Here is a 20941-nt window from a genome sequence, read left to right as displayed (position 1 = left end):
GGCGGTCTGAGATTTTGCTTCGTCTTCGATGAATTTCCCCAAATTTTAGCTACCTCGCCGGAACTCCTTGTCGGAGCTAACGTCCTCGGTTTCGCTGCTCTGATACCATGTCAATTTACATAGATTCTGTGTAAATCTCTAGTAATTGAAACATGCACTGAGATGTATCTACAATGGAGGAAGGTTCTAGAGAGAAGGAAGAGAGAAGATTTTTATTTATGTTAAATCTAATACATGCGTACACTATTCTTATATAGAACAGTGTTAACCGCCTCTTAAGTGAATAATTTTTCTCGCCCTCTAACTTTCTCTAATTACAAACTGACCCCCACAATTAACCCTCTATCACAACAAAAGGATAAATGAAAGAAAGGGATCAACGTCAGGTTAGCCATAAGCTACAGAGAAACAAGCTTTTTATGAAGGATTCCATTCTCTGCAAAATGGAAATGAGTTCCATATCTCAGCTCCAGTAATCTCCACAGTCGCAGATTTCAAAAACAAATCATGGGATTTTTTTTTTGTTCTTCTTCATTGGCCATGTGTTTATCACGTGCCCTTTCAGAACCATCCACATCCTCTATCTGTATTCTGTAGTTCTTATCCACAAACAGATAGTGATGTTCTTCTTTATTGATTTCTGTCTTGTTATTGGAATAGGTTTTTAGATCATTTTGAGGAAGAAAATTTCAAACGTAAAACTCGTTTATTGCATAGTAAATTATACTCCAACTTATAGTGATGAGTTTCAATAGTTTATAAATAAATAAATAAAGGCAGTTCGGTGCACAAAATATCTCGCGTTCACACAGGATCCAGAGAAGGGCTAGGCAGCATACACTGATGCAAGCATCACTACGTGGCTAATTCCACAGCTCGAACTCGTGGCTTATAGGTCACAAAGACAACTTGACCGTTGCTTCAAAGCTCCTCTTCCGTTTCAGTAGTTTATATGTATGCATATTTAAGTACAAGAAGTGATAAGACAAAGCATCCCCGTTCACACAGGGTCCGAGAAAGGGTCGCTTCCCAAGGGAGTGTGATGTAGGTAGCCTACCTTGATGCATCAGTGGCTGATTCCACGACTCAAACTCGTGACCTATATGTTATACGCAGACAACTTGACCGTTGCTTAAAGGTTCCCTTCCCTTTCAGTAGTTTATATGCATGCAGACTTAAATAAAGAAGTGATAGGACAATCCACATGCATGCAAAAGCTAATTTCACGATCTAAAATGAATGAATTCAAAAATGAGCATGATTTTATTTTTTATATATATATATATATATATATATATATATATATATATATATATATATATATATATATATATTAAACATTTTTGTATACATATACATAATTTGAAGTGAAAGCAATGAATTTAATAGAGTTTATAACTATCCTAGATCTGCATTGTTCAATTAAAATCAATGAGTTTAGTTAAATTTACGCAACTTGTCCTAGATNGGGCCCGGGAGTCGGGTTTTGCCAACTTCGTGATTTTTGATAATTTTCGAGTCTTTTCGATTGGGTTATGTTCCCTTAGCCTATTGTAATGTATTCCTTGTGGTTTTGACCAGATTCACGCACGAGGAAGTTGATTTGCGAGGCAAGGGAATAGCGAGCTAGGACTTTGGCCAGCTTAAGGTGAGTAATGGTTATAAATGATGTTCTGAGGGTTTGAAACCCCGGAATTGCACTATGTGGTGCTATGTGAGATGAGACACGCGCCGTATGATGAGCGTGGTGCTAGTTACTGCTGGGGATTCGGACTCGGTCCATCCCGATTGATGACTCTACTGTATTTTTGACGGAGACTTAATTAATATCAGTATATTTTGGGCTAGTTGCCATGTTTGGAGCCTTGTGCCGATCTGTAGAACCCTTAGGGGGTATGTTGTGCTAGTTGACCCCACTTTACTTGTTGAAATCATACTCTTAGTCATGTTCTTAACTGTTAAACATAATATGAACCGGTTTTAGAAATTGGCAATCCAAATGAGAAATACCTGGGGTTGGAAACCCTATCTTAGCTGAGTGAGCCCGAGTGGCCAAGTCTATATTGACTGAGAGGGGTCAAGGACCCCATAGTGAGGGTATTTGATATATACCGGATCGGGCTGCACGCCGCAGCAGTATATACATATACATGTATGGATCGGACTGCACGCCGCAGTAATATATTATACGGATCGGACTGCACGATTCTGTGATATATATATATATATATATATATATATATATATATATATATATATATATATATAAAACTAAAATCTTGAATCCATAAACTTTAAAATTTTGATTCTGTCTCTGCTTATGAGACCACTTTCACTTTGTTATCCATGGCTTCCTAATTTTTATTTATTTTTTATATATAATTCGAATTTCATTTACCACATAAGATTGTGAGTACATTAGCAAATGACTGATGACTAGTAAGAAATGTCGGTTGTCTGATGCCATTAAAATAATAATTAATCCCCTTAAGTTACCAATCATAAGAAAGTATATTGCATATCATATTCTAAGTACAAACTACAAGAAAATTTTTATTTTATTTTATTTTTTATATTAACGATTTCCCATTTCAAGTATATGCATTAATTCCTTCTTAGTGTGGTAATAATATCAAATGGATTTTGTTTTATACACTAATTTCTTTTACAGTATTAGGGCATTTAAAAGCTATCTACGGATATTGTTTAGTATTTATTTGCTATCTCTTAGAAATATGATAGTAAATAAAGTAACTTATATAATCAGTTAAACTATACTGAAATGTAGGGAGAAAAAAAAGGGAAAATTTCACATAAGAATAAGTGGGATCTCTACTTTTCAATTTTATAGTCTATATTTCAATTTACAACCAATTACCCCAAAAATAATAGGCTAACATTCAACGTCCAACTCCAATAATTCCCGAAATTACTATTTAATTTTTAAAAAAGATTGCTCAAGCTTTTAAATTAATTTTCGAATCGGCAACTATAACTCAAATATTAGTTCAACAAATTCCAGATCCATTTGAATGGTGAAAATTAGATTTTTAACAAGCTTAAATATGTGGGTTTAGATTCCGAATTTGATTTTGTGAGAAATTTGGAGTAGGTGTTATTTAGAATTGTTAGAAATAGTATAAGGAGGTTGTATATAAAATTTGAAGTCATTTAATGGAGATTTGGACTGATTTTGAACAAGAATTGCAACTGAAAATCGTGGACGAAGTTCGTCTACTGACGCTTGTATAAATGTGTATAAGATGTGTTTATACACCCCTATACACTATTATACAAGATTATACATAATTATACAAAAAACTGACTTCGTCTTCTTCCTTGCGTCTTTTCTGAAATTTAACTCAAATCTTGCTCAAATCTACTCAAAATCACTTCAAATTGAAATTTGAACTCCTTTTGATATTTTCAATTAATTGGAACAACACCCAATCCAAACAACTAACAAACTCAAAAAAATTCTATTTTCGAAAGCTAAGCTTTGAATAGCTTTCAATGGTGGACTTCTACTCTTCAATTTTTTTACATTGCAACCAGGTGACACGGGGGAGAAGCAGTAATGGCGGACGGCCCCATGAAGCGCTAGCATATGTAGAAGATGTGAGAAGAAAAGAGAGTGAAATTAGCAATGGTTGTGAGAACACAAATTTAACTCCATAGATTTTGAATTTGCTAGTGCTTTCAAAATATGTACAATATGGGCTAGATCAGGTAAAACTTAAAAACATGGGTCATTTTTTGTTATGGTGTGATGTCAAGTGTACTTTTCTTGTAATTCTTTAAAAAAAAAAAAAAAATTACACTATCAATACATATGGCTTAGCTCTATATAATCACTATATTTAACTGAAGTCCATACAAACTTGAGGAGGAAAACTTTTGAATTATCATAGAATAATATTTATTGAAAGAATCTAACATTTATAATTTTTTTTTTATTGTTTTACATATATTTCTACGTGAGTTTTTGAATCTGCTTATATCTATCACTTTTCCTTCATTGATTGATTCGGCTCTAAAGTTACATCCGTCATAGCTTGGATCTAGTTAATAAATCGATTTAAATTAATTAAATTCAACCTCCCAATACCTAAACTCTGAATCCTGAATTCTCAACCCTAAACTCTGAACCCTAAACTATAAACCCTTATTTCTGAACCCTGAACCGTAAATCTTGAACTCTATACCCTAAACCCTAAAACTTTTATAGTATGATTCAAGTCTAGATTAATCCAAATTAAAAGCAAATTATAAACTTTGGTCTCTTTTCTATGTTTGTTACACCGACAGTCCTCGTGAGTGTTTTAAACAAGACCTAAGAACGTTCCAAACATTTATTTCCTCTAATTTCAACTCTTCTATTCGTCCTATGAATTTGTCCATTTGCATCACGGCCTTTCTATTAGGGAACAAGTTTCAATTATTGTTTGAAAAAACTTCCAAAAGCCATCATTATGTTAGCAAAGAGTCAAAATACATGAGTTAGAAATATACTTGTTGCTTGTAATCTAAGCAACAATTTTGACTTCTAATGCATACTTTGAATATGAAGGGGAATCTTGAAACTAACGATAAAGTTATCTCCGTGTGACTTTTAGGTAACAAGTTCGAGTTGTGGAGTAGTCGCTAAATTGCTTGCATTAGGGTAGACTCTACATTAATTACACCAGAGGCGTAGCCAGAATTTGAAACTTATGGGTTTGAAATTCTAAATCTTGTAAGTTACTATGTTCTAAATTAATAATTTATACATGTTCAATGAATTTCTTAAGGCAAATATATGGTTTGGATCAAAGCTACTGAGTTCAGCCGAAACCGTAGGTTCTACTCTCCCTCCGCCTGCATTACACCCCTTGAGATGCGGCTCTTTCCCGAACATTGTGTAAGTGTGAGATGCTTTGTGCACCGAACTACCTTTTTAATGTTGTCTGTATCACACCCCTTGGGGTGCGACCCTTCTCCGAATTCTACGTGAATGCGAGATATTTTTGTGCAAAAAGCTACCTTTTGAATGCGTACTTTGAATTAGTCCAAGAATTCGTATTAGCTAATTTATGCTGCGTTAGTCTTTTTAGGTTGTTAAAGCCTATATTTAGGTCATTAAAAGGTCTCTCCAACCAACATATTTTGTACATGTGAATGTCTTTAGTTCTTTATATAGCTGTATAAACTAGATAGAATGGCCCTACTAACTATAGTTGGTAAGTTTTCATTTCGGTTTGTAATTAAAAAATAGTTATTGTCGTGGAGTTTTATGTTCTATCAATGAAATCCCATAATAATATCTTGGAGTTTCACCTATTAAATTTGAAATTCAATGAAAATAATTATTTTTTAATTACAAAAAAGTGGCTATTTGCGAATTTTATCCACTTTAATGGCATATTTGTTTTGAAAAAGATTGAGCATACAATAAAGGGGAAGTGCACGGTTAGCCACAAATAACACATGATTTTCTTTTAAGCCACTGTTTAAAATGTCTTTAGTCTTTAGCCGCTGCTTTAATAAACTTTAACTGCCCGGACGAAAATACCCTTCTGCTCATGTCCTTAACTTTTGAACTTAACTTCAGGACTTCAGGACTACATATCCCTTAACTTTTGAACTTGTAACTCTAAGTTCAGGACTTCAGGACTACATGTTCTTAACTTTTGAACTTAACTTCAGGACTTCAGGACTACATGTCCTTTAACTTTTGAACTTGTAACTATAAGTTCAGGACCAAGTGTCCTTAACTTTTGAGCTTGTTAGTCTAAGTTCAGGACCTATTGTCCTTAACTTTTGGGCTTCTTAGCCTAAGTTCAGGACCTATTGTCCTTAACTTTTGAACTTGTTAGTCTAAGTTCAGGACTTCAGGACCTATTGTCCTTAACTTTTGAACTTGTAACTGTAAGTTCAAGATCTATTGTCCTTAAATTTTGGGCTTCTTAGCCTAAGTTCAGGACCTATTGTCCTTAACTTTTGAGCTTGTTAGTCTAAGTTCAGGACTTCAGACCTATTGTCCTTAACTTTTGAACTTGTAACTATAAGTTCAGGACCTATTGTCCTTAACTTTTGAGCTTGTTAGTCTAAGTACATGACCAAGTGTCCTTAACTTTTGGACTTGTAATTCTAAGTTCAGGACCAAGTATCCACGCCGCCACCAAACCACTTTTAAAAGTGACTACATGTGCTTCTTCGTCGCTTGTTCCACGCCGCCACCAAACCAAAAGGCATGATAACTGTTTTTTCAATAGATTTAGATGCTATCTTATGGGTCAGAAAGATGTATTACATTTGATAAAGCAGTCAGCTTGAATGGAAAAGAATGTAAATTTCTGAGTTAAATCTAAGTCTCGCGAAGAAACACTAAAGAAGAAAATCTTTCCGGCACAGTTCTTCTCCCTAGCATGAAAGAGATAGAAGAAAGGGTAACATAGTCTTTTCATATTAATTTTAATAGATTAGTAGCTACTATTGCTAAGCATTAAAAATGCTGGATAAAAAGTAAATACCACTTTAAAAAGTGGCTACCCCACACAATTTTTACTACAATAAATGCTAATGGGCTTGGTTGAATAGTTGAGACAGATCCATAGGGAAAGTCCACAAATAGTTATTCTTACCGCAGCTATTTAGGGATTAATATTTTATTTATTTTGTCATGAAAATTTGAAGTAAAAATTTTAATTTCAGAATAATTTAGAAAATTTGTGTCCTGAAAAATTAAAATTTAGGACACATTGACTAATTCTTAGATAGCAGTCCTTTAGAGTGGAGTACTCCGTGTCATTTCTACCAGATCCATATACTGAGTAGGTGTTTGGACATAAAAATTGTAATTGGAGTATTTGAGTCGTTTGGTAGGATGCATTAGATAAAATAATGTATGCACTACTTTGTGTATCAATAATATTTTGTTTGGTACACTTTTTGAACATATGCATTAGTTATGCAAGCATTAGTTATTCACCATGTTTGGCATTATCCTATGCATAACTAATGCATAGGAAATCATGGTATTAACAATGCAATGGGTTTCAATGCATGCATTAGTTTAGTTAAAGACAAAATTGCCCTTCAAAATTTATGCTTGATTAAAATATGTTATTATATTAATGCAAGTTTTGATGTAAAGTTTGATACTTAAATTGCTCCCACTATTTATATTTATGCTCCGCCAATTTCTTCATTGTAAATTTATAAATCTGTACTCTACTACTACGTACTGGAGTTCACTTGTAATCAACTCATTTTCCTTTTATTTTTTTAATTCAAACTTTCTTCGCCTAATGATCCAAGAAAGTGAAAAATAAAATTAGATCCCTAATAGATAAATAAATATTTAGCATATTTTTTCTATAAATAAATATTCAGTTCTATAATATAGGTAGACAAATCAAATAATTTTTTTAAAACTTTTTTCGTATAAAAACATTCCTCAACATATGTTTCTTTTAACAAAACAAAGTGATGGACTAGTTATGAGGGTACTTTTGTAAACAACTAATTCTTTTAAAAATTGTACAATGCTTTAATACATCCAACCAAACAATGGATAAGAAATATGTCAGCATAACTAATGTCATCATAACTTATGCAAGCATAGCTAATTTCAGCATTACTAATACACCTTATTCAGCATTATTCTTATGCACCCTACCAAACGACCCAAGTAGTATTTGGAGTTAAGTTGAAATTGTATTTGAAATTATATTTGAACAGGTATTTCACTTGAAAAAATATTTGCAGTTTTATAAGTGAGCTAAAAGAAATTTTCTGAAAATTTTGAAAAAGTAATAAAAACCACTCTTTTTTATTTTTTGAAAAACTAATTTTCAAAAAATTTCCAAAAATTTCCAAATTTTTTGGCACAAAAGCAAAATGGTGAACTGTGAACACATGATTGCCACCTTGCAGCCAAAACAGCAGTCATAATCATCTACTTGTAAAGTTTGCGGTCATGTGGATGTTTTTCATTCTCAAGCAACGGTTCATGCAATCACACAATGTACCCACCACTATGAAGTATACCTGTTAATCGGGCCAGGCTGATTCGTTTTTAGCCCGCTTTAATCCAGGTTAGCCCGGTTCAGCTCGCTATTATAGCATATAAGGTGGACTGGGACGGGGAGCGGGTTTTAGACGAACACATTTTGGATACCGGTGCACCGGAACCCGCTAAGCCCGCTAACCCGTTAACGGGTTTTTAACGGGCTGCGGCCTGGTCCGGCCCGTTTGAGCCCGAACCCGTACGGGCCCAATAAAACCCGCAAAAATACAACCCGCTAACAGCCCACTAATTCAGCCCGCTAACAGCCCGGAACGATAACCGTACGAGCTGATTTTTTTTTGTGTACAACCCGTCCCAGCCCGCCCGTTAAACACCTATAATATGAAGTGTGAATTATAACCACGTAGCTATGGCGAAGCCAAAAAATTCGATAAGTCAAACTATCAGTGGCTATGCAAGAATAGTCGAAGTCTATTTTTAATCAATAAAAATTAATATTTTGCGTGATACACAATACTATAATATTTTAACGAAGGGTGTTCAATTGATTACACTTGGTCACACATAACTTCAGAGGCGGAAAGGTTTCAACTTTATGGGTTCTGAAATTTAGAACGATGATTTCAAGTGGTAATAACTTGGTTCTTAATTTAAAATTTGTATATATTTAATGAATTTATTACCACAAATACACTGTTTGAGTAAAAGTCATTGGGTTTAACTGAACCCGTTACGGAGCTTCTAGCTCCGCCCCAGCATAACTTTGCCCTTGCATATAGCTATACACCTATATACATGGTGCTTCAACTCCAACTTAAGTACCACCGGACATTAGATTATGCTGGGATGGATAGGATTAGTGGTGGAAGCAGAATTTCCACTAAGGGGATTCAAAAAATAAAAAATAAAAATATGTAAAGAAATTAAGGGAATTCAATTAATATAGATATACTTGAAAAAATATTTAACCTTATATATATAGTGTAATTTTCGGTAAAGAGAATTTGACTGAACCCCCTTCCACCCATCTAGTTCCGCCTCTTAATAGAGTTTGATCTGCTTTAATTAAAAATTTCGAATTCAAACATTGTAAATGAAAAAAATCCTGATAGAAATTTTTTTTTTAAATGTACTTTACGTAGCGCGAATTCAAATTAGTCAATGCCACAACAAAAATTTTAGACACCAAGTAAGGCAAAAAAAAAAAAAAAAAAAAAAGCTCCAACCTAAGCTTCTTCGTTTTTTCCTTGACCAACTTATAAAGGGAGATTTGTGGGTTTAATATGTGGGTCCTGAGATAGAGTATCACGAAAGGTTCCTGTTAATAACTACAATTAACTTACGCATTATTTTTTTTTTTTTCTTGACAATCCACTATCACGTAGAAACCCTCTTTTTCAATTTATATTATTTTCTTTCTCTTTTTCCTTTTTCTATTTTTAATTATGTAAGACGCAATATCGCTTTCTCTCCGTTTAAAGGGGTGATATTATAATTTTAATAGAAGAAAATGATCTGAAAATACAATTTCGGTATTTTATTATTGATCTCTGGTTTGATATGCTCCCTCCGTTCCACTTTATATGGTACGATTCGAAGTACGATGGTAAACATTCTTAATTTTGACTGTGAAATTAAATAAAAATTCTTCAAATTTTTAATATTTTTACATATTTGAAAACTACATAAAGTATCACAAGTCATAATAATTTATAATTCAAAATATTCATAAAATATTTAAGATATATATGTTAAAAGACAACCTTGTAGACTTTCCAACTAGTAATATTAACACATAATTAATTAAAACGGAGAGAATAATATATTTTATCGATTTCGTTTGAAAAGTATTATAAATGTAAAAGAACCTTTGTGATGAAGAAAAAAGTCAAGATTAAACGAGGAACAAATAACCTTTATTACGGTTGAATATCATTTGCTTAATATTTAAAGGTTTTATTCTATCTGCGTACTGATATTATCATGGCTATATTCCATTTATTTATCTTTTAAAAGGATTTGCCATCTCATCTTAAAATGGTATTACATTGAGAAATGCTAAACAAATGATCAAAAATAAAAACTGGTAATAATTAGAAGGTTAACTAATATGCCTATGCAAGTAATTTACATCATTTATTTTAATATTTTTTTGACTATCATAATAAACTAATGATTCTTCAATTATAAGTATAGACTTGGTTTTCAACTAATCTTTTAGACGTCTAAAACACGCCAAAACGGATCTCATCATTTGTCTACGATGTTTTCTTTGGGTGCGATTTTAAATGTGAATACTTTTACATTTATCTTTATATATTAATCTTTTTGACCTTAAGTGAATTAATTCTAATAATGTCGGGAGGGTCCTACATGACAAGTTTAAATTCTATATATCGTCTATATGAGGAATTTTTATACCATTAGATCATATTTACATGTTTCAAGTAACTTGTCTTATTTTCGATTTTACAAACCCTATATTTTTTTAGCTTAGATATAAATATCTTTTAGGTGACGTAATAGTGTGAAAAATTCTTTAAACTGACAATATATATAACTTAAACTCTATTTTAATGTGTTTAATCCGAAATCACATTTGAAGGTGGAAAACTATATCACTCATGAATATATCCGATAGAGGTCTTTGCACGGATTGCAAGGTCATCCCGAGTGAGAACCTCTCGACCCTTCATAGGCTCCTGGTCATGAATCTTGAGATCACGAGGAATAGGAGGAAGAGGGTGATGTATGGCCAACATAGGATCAAGTGGGAGCCTTGACGGAAGCTAAAGTGCAGAGTTGGGGGTCAAGCTGGTGACTATGGGGCTTGGAGGAGTAGTGGGGACGCAAGCGCTATGTGAATCACGACTGCGCAGTGCATTAGGGAAGCCGCGAGAGAGGTATTATGGGTCTCAAAGGGTTACTCTGATTGTCACAAGGGAGACTAGTGGTGGAATGGAGAGGTGCAAGGAAAAGTGATAACCAAGAAAGTAGCGTATCTGAAGCTAGTGGAAAGTGTAGATGAGGAGGAGAAGAGGGCGAATAGAGAGCATTATAAGTTGGCCAAGAAAGGCAAAGTTAGCAGTTACAGCGGCCAAGACTGTAGCTTTTAGTCGTTTGTATGAGGAACTCGAGGGCCGAGGTGGGGATAAGAGGTTGTCCAGGTTAGCCAAGGCGCGAGAAAGGAAGACGCGAGATTTGGACCAAGTGAAGTGCATCAAGAACGAAGAAGGTAGAGTTTTGTCGGATGTGGGGCTTATCCGTCAGAGATGGCAGACCTACTTCTATAGTCTCTTGAACGAGGAGGGGGACATGAGCATTGTACTAGGTGATTTGGAACTCTACGGGAGTCGCTGTAACTTTGGGTATTGTAGGCAGATTAGAGTTGATGAAGTAGAGGGGGCTATGCATAAGATGAGCACGGGCAAAGCGATCGGGCCGGATGAAATTCCGCTGGAGTTTTGGATAAGTGTGGGCAAGGCAGGCTTGGAGTGGTTCACTAGGTTATTTAGTGTCCTTTTTAGAACGAAGAAAATGCCCGAAGAGTGGAGGGGGAGCACGATGGTTCCTGTATACAAAAACAAGGGTGATATCCAAAATTGCAATAACTATCGGGGTATCAAGCTGCTTAGCCATACTATGAAAGTCTGGGAGAGAGTGGTAGAGCTAAGGGTGAGGAAGAGTGTGTCTATTTCTGAGAACCAGTCTGAGTTTATGTCGGGGCGTTCGATTATAGAAGCCATCCACCTTATTAGGAGATTGATGGAGCAGTATAGGGAGAGAAAGAAGGACTTGCATATGATGTTCATCGACTTAGAAAACGCGTATGATAAAGTTCCGAGTGAGGTTTTGTAGAGATGTTTGGAGGCTAGAGGTATACCTGTTGCCTATGTTAGGTTGATTAAGGACATGTATGATGGATTAAAGACCCGAGTGAGGACGGTGAGTGGGGACTCGGACCATTTTCCGGTTATGATAGGGTTACATCAGGGGTCGACACTCAGTCCTTTTTTATTTGTTCTGGTGATGGACGTACTGATGTGCCACATCCAAGGGGAGGTGCCGTGGTGCATGCTATTTGCAGATGATATTGTATTGATTGACGAGATGCGAGACGGTGTGAACGTGCAATTAGAAGTATAGAGGCAGACCCTGGAATCTAAAGGTTTCAAGTTGAGCAGGACCAAGACAGAATGCTTGGAGTGTAAGTTCAGTGGTGAGACTCAAGGAGGGGAAGGGGAGGTGAGGCTGGACTCGCAGGTCATCCCTAAGAGAGGGAGTTGATGTACCTTGGGTATATTATTCAAGAGGATGGGGAGATTGATGAGGATGTCACACATCGTATTGGGGCAGGATGGATGAAATGGAGACTCGCTTCCGGTATTTTGTGTGACAAGAAGGTACCACCGAAACTTAAGGGTAAGTTCTACAGAGTGGTGGTTAGACCAACAATGTTGTATGTGGCTGAGTGTTGGCCAGTCAAGATCGCTCATGTCCAAAAGATGAAGGTAGCAGAGATGAGGATGTTGAGATGGATGTATGGGCATACCAGGTTAGATAGGATCAGAAGTGAGGTTATTCGCGACAAGGTGGGTGCGGCCCCTATTGAGGACAAGATGCGGGAAGCGCGACTTAGGTGGTTTGGTCATGTGAGGAGGAGGAGCACAGGCGCCCCGGTGAGGAGGTGTGAGAGGTTGACATTGGAGGGCCTACGGAGAGGTAGAGGTAGGCCAAAGAAAAGGTGGGGAGAGGTGATTAGGCAAGACATGGCGCAGCTTCAGCTGACCGATGACATAGACCCTTGATAGGAAGGTATGGAGCTCGAGGATTAGGGTAGTAGAGTAGGAAGTCTAAAGTGTTCATAATAGTAGCATTGGCACGCAATGTCGCTTTTTGTTGGTAGTAGGTTTTATGACTAACCGTGTTGTTTTCTTTCATTGTTGATCACATTTCTGTCTTGTTGTTTTTATTCTGCTTTTATATGGCATTTTGGTACTGTCTCTTCTTGTTTATTTTTATTAATGTGGTGCTTGTGCTTTCCTGAGCCGAGGGTCAATTGGAAACAACCTCTCTATCCTCACAAGGTAGGGGTAAGGTCTGCGTATACACTATCCTCCTCAGACCACACGGTGTGGGATAATATTGGGTATGTTGTTGTTGTTGTACTCATGAATATATTAATTATGGGAAAATGATATTGCATGTTAGCATAAGATTTAAAATATAACATGTACTCTTAGAAATATAGTGACATGGTTAAATAATTAATTACAATTGATCTCCAATTAATACCTAATAATTGGAGGAGCCAGCCACTATATACCTATCATATTAATTCTGATTAATTTTTGACACTAAATGAAAAAGACATTTAAAAGAAGCATGCCAAAATCTTTAATAAGATCCCTCCTCTTCTAAACAGGCCACTAATTAATGGTTAGAGATTTAGCACATGTCATTAGTATTTAGTTTTGATACTTAACTGAATAATTACGCATTCTCCATTAAAAAGGGCGTACACACGTTATATATTATTGCTAATTAAAAAAACAAATTTGATTTAATTTGTCTAATAGAAAACAAACGGCATAATATATAGCATATACTTTTAACTATCACATATTATATAGTCATGATAATTATTATCATAAGATTTCCACCACTTAAAGTGTTAAATTGACCGACTATAATTATATAACATTTAGTTTATTTGATTACCTTAGATTTTCTTGCAGATAATAAGACCAATATACATTTATATAATTTTGTGTTATAAGCTCCTACTTTAAAAATTATTGGAATTAATTTTTATGAACTAGTAATTGTTGCATTCCAATTTCCAAATTTGTGGTATTGCAAGATGTCAAGCTTTACAAATCTTTTACGTCTAACAGCTTGTTTGGAGGGTTGTTACGCATCGTTTCATAATGTATCGTATCGTATTGTATTGTATTGTATCGTTCGATAAATACAATGTTTGGATAGATTGTGTCGTTTGTCATCGTTTCATAACATCATGCACTAGCAATATAAAGAATAAACTTGCAATATTATAAAGAAAAATTATGATACAGGGTAAAATTACTATATAAAAGGTAGGGTAAATGATAAAAATAAAATAATTCAATAATAATAAAGGGTGAGATTGAGAGAAAAAGACAAGGTAGCGACGCGACCACACCAAATCGATCGTTACATAAAGTGGCACATTTCATTGTTATGTAACGATGGATTTAACGATACGATACAATACAATTAAATTTAAGTAACAATTAAAACAAATACTGTATTTAAAGTAATAATACGATACGATAGAGGTAACAACCATCAAAAGAAGCTGTAAAGAAAAAAAGCACAAGTTTTATAAATGACTCACGTATTACCTAAAAAGGAATAAAGAGAAGAGAAAGAACATAATAGAAAGGGAGAATTATTGGATATATGAAAGGGCACCTAAAAAATCCAGTTGTAAATATTTTAAAAAGTAATACACATATTTACACATGACGTGGAAAGTACTATAAATCACCATTTTGTGTTAACTTTTTTAAAAAAAAATATTTGGAAAAAAATATATTTGATTGAGTTGAAATTTAGATTTTGTAACGAATTATTTGTTCAATTTTTTGATTCTAATAAACTCTTTTAATCTGAAAAAAGAAAATTTGAACGACGAGTTGCTCGTGATATATCGCCTATCAAATTGGGATTTACATATTTATATATTAAGCTATTTGATGTCGGAGTAATATATGTTCATTTTTTTTTTATTCTAATAAACTCTTTTATTTTTTCCTCTCAAGAAAATAATTGAAATAATTATAGAAAGTGCTGCTTCATCTTCCGAAAGTAATAGCACTACTTTCAAATAATTTGTATGAAAAAAAAAAAGAGATATTAAAATACAGGGAAGTAGCTATTTGTGGGAAACGTAAAGGATGAAGCCAACGAAAATTTAATCAAAATAACTATCTATTACGTGTCTTTGTTCCAATCTCAATAAATTAAAGTCGAATTATACAAATCTTCATAGATTAGTATTATCTATAAACTCATCCCTTTAACCAAAAAAAATAAAATAAAATCATATGTTATCATCTAACAACGATAATTCCAGTATAATTTCACAAATAAAATTTAGGGAGAATAATGTATACGCAACCTTATTCCTACCTTGTGTAAATAAATAAGTTATTTTCGATAGACCTTTGGCTCCAAGCAAATAATATTTTATCATCTAACATCATCTAAATTTTAATATGGCCCTTGGTGAACATACTCCAACAATATTTATATTGTAAGAATAAGAATATATGACGAATTGGCTAATTTTTAACTAGTTGTCATTCTATGCAATTTTCATTCTTTCTTCGGGTTTGGAACCGATAATATGAGCAAGCTTAAGGGGTCTTTGGTAGGGTACAACAACAATAACAACATACTCAATATAATCCCACAAGTGGGTTCCGGGGAGCATAGTGTGTACGCAGACTTTACCCCTACCTGACGAGGTAGAGAGGCTGTTTCCAATAGAATAATACTGAATATGATGGACTAACAATGTTGAGATTAGTTATGCTGAGATTAGTTCTTATATACCGTTTGCTTTGGTATATTAAAGGTTTTGAAAGGGCAGTTCTCTCTTTATACATGTTTATCCTTATATTAAAAACTATAGTATTGCTAATGCCATAATTTACTATGTATAAGAATTAGTACTACTGAATAAAGTGTATAACTAATACAAGTAATATTAACAAACAAGGGATTAATAATACCAAAGCTAATATATGTATTATTTTCCTTAATACATTATACCAAACAATCTCTTAATTAATTATAGTTAGATAATAATGAGTTAAGATAAAAATATATTTTAATTCAGAAATTCAGGTACATATATATGACTGTCTCGTGAAGCATGAAAATTAATCAAAGTTCAGTATAAGGAGAAAAAAAAGAGTTCCTTTCATTTTCTTTCCTTCTTCTTCTTCTTCTTCTCTCCCTCTCTCTCTCTCTCTGTAAACCCCAACCTCTCTCTCTCTCTCTCTCTCTCTCTCTCTCTCTCTCTCTCTCTCTCTCTCTCTCTCTCTCTCTCTCTCTCTCTCTTTGTCTCTCTCTCTCTACCCAACTCACATTAATTCTTTGCTTCTACCTTTAAATTCACGAGATCCCCCATTTCACTTTTTTCTCTTTACATTGTAAAGATTTCTCAGTTAATCCACCATTACACTTACAAATAAGAGAAAAAACCAAAACCCAGTTCAAGATTTGAGAGTTTAAGATATACACATTGCTAAATTTATAGTATTAAAAAAAATGTCGCATTCTGGAAAACCCATATCGGAAATGGGTTTTGACTCATTAGCTGATCGGTTGAGAAACTCATTACTGAGTAGTTGTAATATTAACGAAGAGAAAGAGGAGGAGAAGAACGATAACAAGCCCGATTTTCGAGAACTGGATCTGGGTTCACCCGTTTCACCATTGATGACCCGAACGAGTCGACTCAGTACCTCTACCACTACTACTACTACCACCACTACAAGTAGTAGATCTAGCTCATCATCTGGATCCGGGTCGGGTCGAAATGTGTTATGTTCGGGTCCTAGAAGGTCAGATTCGAGTCATTCCGGTGAACTTTCGGGTTCGGGTTCAGTTGAGAGCTCGCCTACAGCACGTGGGCTCAAACCGGGTCATGGGCGGTCCGATTCGGGAAATACACATCCGTTAATTTACTCCGGCGGATGCTCCGTCACTTCCCCTGTCGGTAATGCGCTTCCGGCCGGCAATATTTGCCCGTCCGGTAAGATTTTGAAAACCGGCATGGCTTGTAAATCCACAAAGACTGATGTTTTAGGAACCGGAACGGCAAATTACGGCCATGGAAGCATAATGCGCGGCGGTGCGGGTCCAAAATCCGCCGTCGATGGTGGTTCTGGCCATACTATGAATTCAAGAGGATTTACTGTTGGTGAGACAGTAAAAAGAGGGATTTTTACTAATGATTCAGATGAGTTGAAAAGAATAGGGAATGAGAATTACAAGAAGGGTAATTTTATTGAAGCTTTGAGTATTTATGATAAAGCCATTGCTATTTCTCCGGGCAATGCTGCATTACATTGTAACCGAGCTGCTGCGTTAATGGCTTTGAATCGGCTAGGGGAGGCAGTGAAGGAATGTGAGGAAGCCATTAGGCTGGATCCATCATATGTTAGAGCACACCAACGATTAGGATCTTTGTTACTTAGGTAAGTGATTTATAAAAAGTTTGAATCTTTAGAATCTATCCATATGCGCGTTCGCGTATTGGTAATGTGGTGAAGTTTGTGTACGGTTTATGGATATAAAAAAGATCAAATTTTTAGAATTTATATGCGTGTTCTTCGCTTATCGGTAATGTGATGAAGTTTGTGAACGGTGTATTTGATATAAAAATGATCAAAATTTTGGAATCTATGTGTGTTTGCGTATTTTGGTAATGTGGTGAAGTTGGTGTAAGCTGTATGTGATATAAAAAATATCAAAATTTTGGAATCTATGTGTATCCGCATATTGGTTATCATAAATCTTGGTAATGTGGTGAAATTTCTGTATTGAAGAGTAAGTGTTAAATGTTTTATTTTCATTAATGTTGCTGGCTAAGTTATTGGCTAATGTAAAACTTTCTTGATTGATGCTTGCGGTGTATGGTCGTATTTGTTATCAACAAATCTTGGAAGTGTGGTGAAATTTCTGTAGGGTGTATGAAAGATTACCCGTTAAATGCGTTATTTTGATTATCTTTTCTAGCCTAGTTATTTGCTACTGCAAAACTTTCTCGATTGATGCGTTATTTGACATTTACCAAACAAATGTTAAATGGGATGCAGGGAATGTGTTGATTGGTGGGTGGATGCACTTTTTGATTAACCAGATCTGATTGTTTTGAACTAACAAAAGTTAATGGTTTTGTCTGTTTGGATTTTTGTGGTCATTGTTTCTGCTATTTGTTCCTATGTGTGTCCCTTTTTTATAGGGCTATAGTTTCATGCATTTTATTGTTGTTCCCCTTCCACTTTTTAGTTTCTTCGCGGATTGTAATTACACTTGCGACAGTATTCTCACAATTTCTTATCTGAATTAGATTATTGGAGTTTGCTTGCTTATTTTGCCTAGAACTGTAAGCAATCTCATTTCCTGTAAAACTTACAGTTTAGGACAGGTTGAAAATGCAAGGAGTCACTTTTTTTCCCTAGGTCATAAGCCGGATCAAGCTGAGTTGCAGAAGTTGCAAGCGGTGGAGAAACATATCAGCAAATGCACTGACGCCCGGAGAGGTAGAGATTGGAAAAGTACCTTAAGAGAAGCTGAGGCAGCAACTGCTTCTGGAGCTGATGCATCTCCTCAGGTAAAGCATTTCTAATGGTTCAGTTCCGTGACAAATGGTTAATGAAAATTTCAAGTGCTGGTACTGAATCTCTGATATTGAAAAAGCAGCTATTTGCATGTAGAGCGGAAGCTTATTTGAAGTTACACAAATTGGAGGATGCTGAATTGTGCCTATCAAAAACTAACAAGTTCGAACCATCTGCTGTAGCTTGCCAGTCAAATTTTTTTGGGATGCTCTCCGAAGCATACGTATTCTTTGTTCAGGCTCAGATTGAGATGGCTCGGGGAAGGTGAGTTTATGAATATAACATCTGCTGTAGTAGAAATAAGAGGTTCAGCAGGAGTATGAGAGAACGGATCATGAATATCTGCAGGTTTGAAAATGCACTGACTTCCGTTGAGAGAGCTGCACAAGCAGACCCTCGAAGTACTGAAGTTTCTGCTTTACTCAACAATGTGAGGCTGGTGGGGCAAGCTCGTGGTCGCGGCAACAATCTATTTAAATCTGAAAGATATACAGAAGCTTGTGCTGCTTATGGGGAAGGGCTCATGCGTGATTCTTCAAATTCGGTTCTCTACTGCAATAGAGCAGCTTGCTGGTATAAACTCGGGCAGTGGGAAAAATCTCTGGATGATTGCAACCAAGCTCTCATTATCCAGCCAAATTATACTAAAGCTCTACTTCGACGAGCTGCCTCAAATGCTAAGGTGACATGCCACCTTCAAATCTTAGTTACTACTACTCTATGTTTTCCTTTTTTTTTTCTTTTTCTATAACCGTGGTGTCCGGGTAAGCTTTCACATAACTAGATTAGTTCCACGAGATGCTTGTCACCTCCCAATAGGAACTAGGTAATTCTGTCCACCAAGGCTTGGACAGATGGGAAGAAACCTAGTGTTTTTTGTCTCCGCTGAGATTTGAACCTGAGACATCATGGTTCTCAATCCACTTTATCGACCAATAGGCCACACCCTTGGGTGCACTACTCTATGTTTTCCTAGAATCTGCTGTTTGAGAAAAAAGATCATAAATTTGACCTAATTCAATGAATTATAGCTGGAAAGATGGGCGGAAGCTGTGAGAGATTACGAGGTTTTGAGGAGGGAACTTCCATATGACAATGAGGTTGCGGAATCATTGTTCCATGCCCAAGTTGCATTAAAGAAGTCACGTGGAGAAGATGTTTACAATATGAAATTTGGTGGGGAGGTGGAGCTGGTTTCGGGTCTCCAGCAGTTCCGGGCTGCGATTTCATCATCTGGTAAGCTTTCCTGCATCTGTTATCTTAACCTTCCTTCTATCATTTACTATATAACTCAACAACTGCAGTTGGAAACTGTAGGTGCATCTGTGGTCCATTTTAAAGCGGCATCCAACCTACAATGCAAGCAGATATCCCCTTTCTTGGATACCTTATGCACCAAATTCCCTTCAATAAGTTTTCTCAAGGTAAACAATCATAGCCCTGAATTCAGAACTTTTACGTGTACAAGAGAGGAACGAAGAGAACACATATTAACTTACGGTTGTCTTCTGTTTTCTACTGAAGGTGGATGTGGAAGAGAGCCCAATAATCGCTACAGCAGAGAATATTAGAATAGTACCTACATTTAAGATTTACAAAAATGGTAGCCGCGTGAAGGAGATGGTTTGCCCAAGTCCAGAGGTGTTGGAGTCATCGGTGAGGCATTACAGCATTTAAGAGTGCATTGCCATTTTTCATTGCGCTTCTTTGCCTATTGCCTTGCATTCTCTTGCAATTCCAATTGCCTGATCACTCTGAAAACCGTCTCCACTCCCACATATAAGGATTCCATATATACATGTGACATAATCAGAGCTACCACAAAATGCTTTTATGAGCCGATTCAGCTGTGCCTATTGTCCGCAGAGGGAAAATTTAGTCTCCTTTTGTTATCCTTATTCATTCATTTATTCCTCATTTCTGTTCAACTTCTTTTCCCATCTCCGGCATTCTCTTCCATTTGTATTTTAAAATTTTTAGCCTTGCCTCCCCTAGGATAATCCATCTTCAGTCGTGAGAAGTAGTGAACATGTAGAATTGATTTTTAGAGAGAATAGAAGCGGCGGGCTGGATGGTGTTAGATGAGGATCATAATGTGTACATATACGTTCATACACACAAACCGTTGGAGGCCGAGGAAGGGATATTCGATGTCTAGTGGGTAGTTATTGGTTTAGTGAAAAAAGGATGAATATGATTATGTTTCTTAGCTCAAGCATTCTATCAATAAAATTCCATTTCTTTTCCCTCTCTGTCTTGTTAACATTTAACTCATTAATGATCTATAAGTTGCATTTCTAGTTTGAATGCCTTCTGAATGGTAAGCTGTGTACTATTGATTTGAGTAGGGCTAATCTTGCCAATTTAATCTCAATTGTAAGGGTTTTTTTTTCCGTTTTTTTCCGTCGATCGAGAAATTTCCGAGTGTATTCTCTAGCCGAGGGTCTATCGGAAATAGCCTCTCCACCCTCCCAGGGTAAGGGTAAGGTCTGCATACATATTACCCTCTCCAGACCCCAGTTGTGGAAGT

The 20941-nt window shown here is 35.6% G+C and overlaps 1 protein-coding gene across 1 annotated transcript; it reads left to right on the top strand.

The window, feature by feature from the left end:
- Positions 16080-20726, top strand: LOC109230720 (TPR repeat-containing thioredoxin TTL1-like). Its single transcript, XM_019396126.1, has 7 exons — positions 16080-17265; positions 18209-18404; positions 18494-18675; positions 18760-19093; positions 19443-19647; positions 19729-19835; positions 19936-20726. The coding sequence occupies exons 1-7, from the start codon at positions 16334-16336 to the stop codon at positions 20086-20088; spliced, it is 2109 nt and encodes a 702-aa protein (XP_019251671.1). The 5' UTR covers positions 16080-16333; the 3' UTR covers positions 20089-20726.

This window comes from Nicotiana attenuata, chromosome 8, assembly GCF_001879085.1.
Source record: "Nicotiana attenuata strain UT chromosome 8, NIATTr2, whole genome shotgun sequence".
NCBI classification, from domain to species: Eukaryota; Viridiplantae; Streptophyta; class Magnoliopsida; order Solanales; family Solanaceae; genus Nicotiana; species Nicotiana attenuata.
The sequence above is the reverse complement of the archived record's forward strand: the minus strand, read 5'-3'. Positions and strand labels throughout refer to the sequence as shown.